At 41.1% G+C, this 7,850-nt stretch overlaps 1 protein-coding gene across 1 annotated transcript; it reads left to right on the top strand.

Annotated features, from left to right (window-relative positions):
* FGF20 (fibroblast growth factor 20) lies at positions 1-3,684 on the top strand. The gene is made up of 3 exons (XM_058024583.1): positions 1-596; positions 2,764-2,867; positions 3,403-3,684. Exons 1-3 carry the CDS (start codon positions 71-73, stop codon positions 3,646-3,648), a joined length of 876 nt encoding a protein of 291 aa, XP_057880566.1. The 5' UTR covers positions 1-70; the 3' UTR covers positions 3,649-3,684.
* The last annotated feature ends 4,166 nt before the right edge of the window (positions 3,685-7,850 follow it).

The following is a 7,850-nucleotide window of genomic DNA, read 5'->3' as shown; positions in this document are numbered from 1 at the left end:
AAGGTGCGAGCGGAGGGGGAGCCGGTTTACGATTTCAAACGCGGCCTCCCCGCAGCGGCTTCATTAGCATATGTCAGGGGACCGCCGTATATATATACACACGCGGCAGGCTGATGAGCGGCACCCCGCCGCCCGGCCCGCACCGCCTCGGATCAGCACGGCTCGGCCCCGCTCCGCTCCGCTCGGCCCTGCCGGCTCCCCATGCTTGGGGCTCCGCCGCGCACCCCCACATGCCCGCCGGCAGAGGCCGGCAGCCGCTCTCCGCCGCCGCCGCGCCCTAGCCCGCTCGCCCCGCGCCCGCATGGCTCCGCTGGCCGAGGTGGGCGGCTTCCTGGGCGGCCTGGACGGCCTGGGGCAGCCGGTGGGCGCCCACTTCCTGCTGCCGCCCGCCGGGGAGCGCCCGGCGCTGCTCGGGGACCGCCGCGGCCCCGCCGAGCGGGGGGAGCGCCGCGCCCCGGCCGCGGCAGCGGCGGCGGAGCTGGCGCACCTGCAGGGCATCCTGCGGCGGCGGCAGCTCTACTGCCGCACCGGCTTCCACCTGCAGATCCTGCCCGACGGCAGCGTGCGCGGCACCCGCCAGGACCACAGCCTCTTCGGTAGGCGGCTGCGGCGCGGCCCCGGGCGCGGGGGCGGGTGTGTGAGCGCCTGGTGCGCGCCTGGGCGGCAGCAGCCCTGCTCTGGGCAGGCTGATGTGATGCTGGGGATGCCGAGGCAGGTGCGTGAGTGCCCGGAACAGAAAGGCTTCGTCGGCCATGGGGTCTGCACCAGGGCGGGTAGTGAGGGAGGGCTGGGCATCCCAGGTGAGTCAGGAGGCAGGCGCTGCTCAGCCTGGGCTGGGGTCTGTGAGCACAGGCATATTCCATAGGTTTACGGGAATGGTCGGGAGTCAGACTGATCCTTTTTGCATTCACTATTGGTATCGGAGCTTCTGGGGCCTCTGTAAAACGGTGTAGCTCACAGACTTGGGCATGCTGATCCTGAGGCTGCATTAGACTGCTTTGCTTCACAGAAGGACATAAATCTGAAGCAGAAGAGCCTAAAATGCCACTTTCATTAAGTGCTTAAAATGCTTCCCAGCCAGCCTTCTCTGTCAGTAAACCCAAAGGAGGAGAAGGCAACCTGTGATATGAGAGTAAATCCTAAATAGTAGTTGTAGAGGCTGGACGTCTGAACAAACCTGCTGTTGTCAGCTACATGTGAGTTTTGGTGTGTATTGGTTTAGCAGTCGTAAAAAGGTGATTAAAGAGCTTCCTATCCTCCCCATAGTCAAAACAATCTGCTGGAATGGCTTTTAATTGCTTTTATAGCACGTGGATGCTTTAAGAACTAAAGGAGCAGTAGTCAGAAAGTTATTCTCAGAAGAAAGATTTCCTACAGCATGTAAACATGAAATAAATGTTTGCTTTAAAGAGCAAATCAAGTTAGCTATAGATCTAACATTTAGTGGGCTTTTTAGAATTGTACTACCTTTATTCTACCACTACTCTTGGCGGGTTTGTCTGATGTGGTTTCTTTGTGGGTTGTATCACCTGCTTATTATGCTTTTGGAAAAGAGTGGCTTTGAAAATGATATCAGAAAGACAAAATGCCTCCAAACCTTTTATGGGACTCTGTGCTTTATGAACTGGAAAACGAGGATGATTTATGTGTGATACAGTTTCTAATGCTTACTCTTTGTAAAGGATTTATTTTCTTTGCTGTTTTTAATACAACTAAGAAACTTGCCGAAGCTCAATTAAAATTGAAAACATTTAAAATTATTGGTTAGTCCAGATAGTCCATCTGCCTGAGACTAAAAATTGTCCTGAAATCATAAATAGTAAACAGACAAAAAGTCATAATCAGCTGCACTATTTAAAACTACTTACCTTGGATTCAGGGATTTTTTTTAAACATTTTGTGGTTTTGCTGCTGAACAGCAGTATCTGAAATATGATTCTGGCACTTCTTTTTGAGGCTTTGTTTATGTTGTTAACAACTTCCAAAAAGCCAGTTCACACATTCCTTTTCTTTCATGTTTTGGATGTGCTGTAATCTGTGCATATCAATTGGTGTCTGTTGGCTTACCTTTGCCAAATTCAGGCTTCAAATAGTACCTCATGTCTCAAACACTTTATTAATATATATTACATTTTTGGGCAAATGTAATATAAATAACGTTATAATCCAAATAGTAGCAAAAAAAGCAGCATGTTTTATGTACTTTAAAAGCCTGCACTAAAGACAGCAAGTTGTGTCAAGAGGTGTGGGCCCATATGCTAGATAAGATGTCTGGCAAATACTTTTCTTTTTCTGTGGGTAGATTCTGTTATATAAAATTCCCATCTGTACTTTGATTTCCATTCAAATGGTCTAATAATGGATGTGTTTTTTTAAGATAACTCTGTAGAAGTAGTAAGGTATATTTTCAGGTAATTCAAACTGATCTTCCGATATTTGAGTAGGCAGTTTAGCAAATAGTGTACAATCATTAAAGACTCCAACAGCATGGTAGTAATGGCTTTAGTTTCAGTGCTGAATAAAATCCTTTCACATTCAACATTTTGAAAAAGTTTCTTGAATGGTGAAGGATTCAAGTTCCTAAATGGGGCTTCTCAGACTGCTTTCCTGTGATGATTGTGTATATTTTCATGTAGTGTTTGAAATTTCAGAGAAACTAGGCCACATTTACTGTTGTATGTGCGTTTTCTACTTGTTTTCAACTGAGTTTTTGGATGCTATGTGTTTTATGGTTACAAAACTAATTAAAGCAATTTTTTCCAGGTATTCTTGAATTCATCAGTGTGGCAGTGGGACTGGTCAGTATTAGAGGCGTGGACAGTGGCCTTTACCTTGGAATGAATGAGAAGGGAGAACTCTATGGCTCTGTAAGTACCACTTTCATATCAGCTCATACATCTTCTATTCTTATATTATATTCATACATAAAATACTCTGTTTCTCCACTTCCTTTGGTTGTAATCATTCCAGTTTAAAATGTGAGAAGTGATGCACACCACAAAGAAATATGTAAATACTCCCTGCTCTCTTGTGTTGCATTTGAGACCGTCTACCAAATCTCATTTGTAGAACAACAGCTAGCCCAAGACAGAACAATTCATAATATAATTAATTCCAAGATAAATTTAAAGTAAATCATAAATTAGTAATGTTTTCTTAAAGTAAATCTTAGCTAATTCATTTTTTTAAATCTAAAAATCACCTGTAGATGTACAGGTCCAAGTTTCCAAACTCATTGTCAGATCTACATACTCTTCTTGGGTTTGGTTTGTTGACATTTAAATGAAAAGTAAGGCTACACAAAGCCTAAAGCATTTTGTTTATTTTTATAATATCTTTTTTCATGTCTTCAAATATCTAGTGGCAGTTTAACTTATGCTTCTTTTCTCTTTCTTTCTGTAGGAGAAACTAACTTCTGAGTGCATCTTCAGGGAACAATTTGAGGAAAACTGGTACAACACTTACTCATCCAATGTCTACAAACATGGAGATTCAGGGCGGAGGTACTTTGTAGCACTTAATAAAGATGGTACTCCCAGAGATGGGGCAAGGTCCAAAAGACATCAGAAATTCACACATTTCTTGCCCCGGCCTGTGGATCCTGAAAGAGTTCCAGAACTGTACAAAGATGTGTTAGGATACAGCTGAGCCAAGAGGCAGCTTTTAGATCAGCAAGCTGGAGCTGTTGCCAGCATGAGGAACCTGCAGCGGTCGAGGATGCTGGATGTGAAGAACCCACTTGGTGAGGGGCAGGCCTCTGTTTCCAGCCACTGGATGTGGGAGACGAAGCCTCAAGGATGAGTGTGGACCAGCCTCCTCAAGACTTGCTGAATGGCTCGGTAGCCAGTCACCAGGGGGAAGAGGGACTTCGTAAAACATAACCAACTCCTGGCAGTTCTGTCTGGATTACCTGTGGCCTGTAGGTTGGCAAGGAACCATCTGCATCATATGGATGAGACAATGCTGGAAGAAGTAGAAAGAAATGGACTATAAAATAGTGATAAATCCTGGGAACTGTGTGTGAAGTTTTACAGGCTCCACTTTAGTGATGGACGCTAGGTGTCAATACATAGCAGTCAAAACTGGAACTTTTCTTCAGGATGGACCTATTTATACATCTCCAGATAGCATATATTTATTTTATATATTTATTTATTGAAGAGTTTATTTTTTACTGGGATATGAAGAGAATACAAGTTCCTAACCCCAATGAGAAATCATTTACAGTGCCAATATTTACTCTGAGTAGTGTCATGATACAAAAATGGCATTGCATTGCAATGCATCCAAAACCTGAACATTTGTGTTTCACTGTTTGTCAGCTACAGATAAGTTTATATTTTATGAGCATACCATTGCCATGTAACTGTCCTTATTTGGAAAAGAATGTTTAATTTTTTTTTACTTATGAGAGTGCCTTACAGATTGTATTAAATTCAAATGCACATTTAAAAAGGGAATTAAAAGTTACTTCACTTTCTTTGGTTTACTGTTATTTTTAAACTGCAAATCTCTTAGCACACTATATACAACATTTCACATCTGCAGCGATTGTGAAGTGTGTATTGCAGTTACCTTGAAAGAAAAACTAATATTAACTCTTGAAATTTTTGTTCAAATCACAACATGCTTGATGGTTTTTGGCCAAAGGATTCGTACTATCTTTAATAACACACAATTAGCTATTCTCTGGTAAAATCTTCATGTAGTATTCTCATGATTTATTGTTTCTATCAATATGGTTAAGGGGAAACAATTTCAGAGTGCAAAGTTTCAGATACTGCTGCATGAAAAGCTTCTGAGTGAGAGCTGTTTCTCTATTGAGTACAGAGAAGCCTAAGAAGGCAACTTTCTTACCTTAATTCCTCATCTAGACAATATTTTCAGCATAAGATGTTCTGTGAAAGCTGTCAGAACAAAGATGAGCTGTGTCTGTGCTACTTACAGCTATGAAACAGGCAGATCATCCTAATTTAATTCAGAACTGTCAGATATGAAGCACAAACTCATCTGAATATTAACTGATGGGGAAGTCTGCTCTGCAGGAGTACAAAGGGTAGTGACAGATGTGTGATTGAGACCTAAACCTGCTGAACCTGTGACATGATTGCCACCTGCCTGGACAAGGCTGGCCCAGGAGAACTGCAGGGAAGGCAGCTCAGGAGGGGGCACCAGAGGGGTCTCGTGTTTCAGATGCCAATGCTCCCAGTGGGCTCCTGCTCGAGGTAACTCATTCCCATTCAGGTTTAGGCAATTGTATATGGTTCAAGTGCTGCACATGCATAATTTATATAAAATCAAGGTATCAATGGAAAGCATTTTTCAGTATGTAGCACATTGCTAGAACCTTCACTGTGCCAGAGCTGCTTCTGCTCTATAGTGAGAGGTGGATGAGCTTAGGTTACTGATGGATTGTTGACAAAATCATTTTACTTTCTGCCAAATAGAAATGGAATGCAGATACACAAAAGCATGTTTCAGCACTTTGTGCCTAGCAATGTGTAAATTACTGAGAAAAAAGGTTTCATTTAAATTTTCTGAAAAATGGGAAATGGAAGATCTACAGTACACTGAAGACATCTTAGTAAAATAACATTGTAATGCACTCCAGTTTACCATAAAATAATGATTTTGTGGGTGACATTGAGTCCCATTAGTAATAGATCAATAGCTGAAGACAAAAATATATGCTTTAAATAGAAAAATTATTTCTCTACATCTCAAAAAGCAGTTTATTCCATATAAATTGTGTCAAAAAGAAGTAGCTGCTGCTTAGGATATAATTCCCATGCATTTCTGGCAAAGACACTCAGTGTTTAAACCAGGAGGAATTCTCCCTCTTTGGATTACCAGTTGATCTTCAAAAGTACATTGAAGATGTCAAGGCCTGTAATCAACCTCATTATTATCATTGTGCATCATTTTTTCACAGATGTGATACAGCCTGTAACAGTAACTGAGGATACCTCTAAATGGTAAATAATTATCTGAAACTTCTGGATCCAAACACATATCCAATATCTAAGTGAAGAAGAAGAAGAGTGATATGTGCTTGCCCCATTTCCATTTTAGATATATGCAAATAAACCTTGAGTAAAATATAATGGAGCAGGTACAGTGGTGATGAATGACTGTACAAAACCTCCAGAGCATTGAAAAGCTGTCACAGCCTCTTTTTTAGTTCTGATGCATTTCCATTGAAGAAATACATTGAGGTTCCTCATTTCATTTTGCTTGCAGCGTTTATTTGCTCTCAGTTACATCCTGTCCATCATGCTCTTCAGATACAGTTAATGTTTTTCTAGTTTGAGAATGGTGAATACAAAAATTACAACTCAAAAGGGCAATTTTTATATGTTATTAAAATAATAGCTTTAATTGTCAGAGGTTGGGGGGGTTTTTGTGTGGATTTTCACTCCCACTGCAAAAAGCCCAACAGCGCAGAGGGACGGGTCAGTTCTGTTTAACCAGTAGAATAAATGATCTAGTTTAACTCTCATTTTATTTTAATAACTATATAAATCTGAAAGATGTGGGCTGCTCTGATAATATGAAGGGAGTAATATGAAGGAGGTGACAATGTTCAACGTTCAGAGGAAACCTCTGAAGGCAGAGAAAATGCCACATCTTGAAATAAATTCCTGTGTAATTGACTGTCCTATTTTTGCCTTTCCTTGTTTATTTTTTTCCCCAAGAAAGAAGAATCATTCAAGTTAATTCAGTTTGTGCAGCAGTTGCAGCTCCATTTTCTGCTTCCCATGGATTCTCCTAAAAGTGTAAAATTTGGCCCTTTGATCTCAGAGTTAGCTTGAAATGGAGTGCACCATGCCAGTTATGTATTTCTTCATATATTTTGTTTTTTGCTGTTCTGTTCTCCAAGTTATGTCAGAAATAACACACTGGCCATAAAAAATATTTTCTGGAAGCCAAGAGGAACCTTAACTTCTGAGAATATTTGAAGTGAAATTTTTACTTCTATTAATCTTTGAGCACTTAATCAGTATGCAGAAAATAGAATTCCTAACAGTCTTCTGTGGAAGTTTTACATCCAGTTTTATAGTTACCAGATATAGGAGATTGCAAATTCCTTTAGAAATGAGTATCATTTTAAATAGACAAGCTGATACAATCAGAAAAAGGGGACAGCTAGACTATAAGGTACACAGTCCTTTCATTGGTCCGAGCCATTTGTGTTTGCATGGAGCAGTTTGATCCTGTCCATATCTTCAAGTTGCTATCATAAGCTAATTGATGTTATCTTTCATACTCAGGTGTGACAGCCAGCTTCACTATCTGAAAATTGAAATCCCTGGTATGGCCATGCACTCTGGGAGCACTTCAGGGTTGGGCAGAATTTACTTTCTGACATGTGAGAGTCATTTAACAAGTACACTTTCATCATAGCTTTCATTTCCAGCTACCTTCATTTCTTGATGTGCTTTGTTTACTCTTTTTTTCATAGGCATCTAATGTAGCTTCAGTAACCTTGTGAAGTTTACCTAAACAGAGGCCTTTACCAGCAGCTATAAGAGCAGTGGGTATAATTAATTATTTTGTGCTGCTTATTTAATCTTATTAGTGCCACTGTGCTACAGCTCTAGTCGCACCATTGCAAATTAGGTTTACTATTCTACTTTTTCTATGCAGCAAAGAACTAAACAGAGGTAAGGCAATTCTATACACCATAAATGCATCTTTACTATTGCCTTAACGTACTGGACCAAGCCTGTGTCATATACTGAAAACATGGTGGTAGGATGCTTAAGTTTTGCTCCTATTGCTCCATACTGCATGGAGATGCTATTGGTAAGGAGAACTTTTGGAGGTCTTTACTGTATTTTCTCCTTTCA

The sequence above is a fragment of the Melospiza georgiana genome, chromosome 5, assembly GCF_028018845.1.
Source record: "Melospiza georgiana isolate bMelGeo1 chromosome 5, bMelGeo1.pri, whole genome shotgun sequence".
In the NCBI taxonomy this organism is placed as follows: Eukaryota; Metazoa; Chordata; class Aves; order Passeriformes; family Passerellidae; genus Melospiza; species Melospiza georgiana.
Note: the sequence above shows the minus strand (reverse complement) of the source record. Positions and strands in the feature narration are given on the sequence as shown.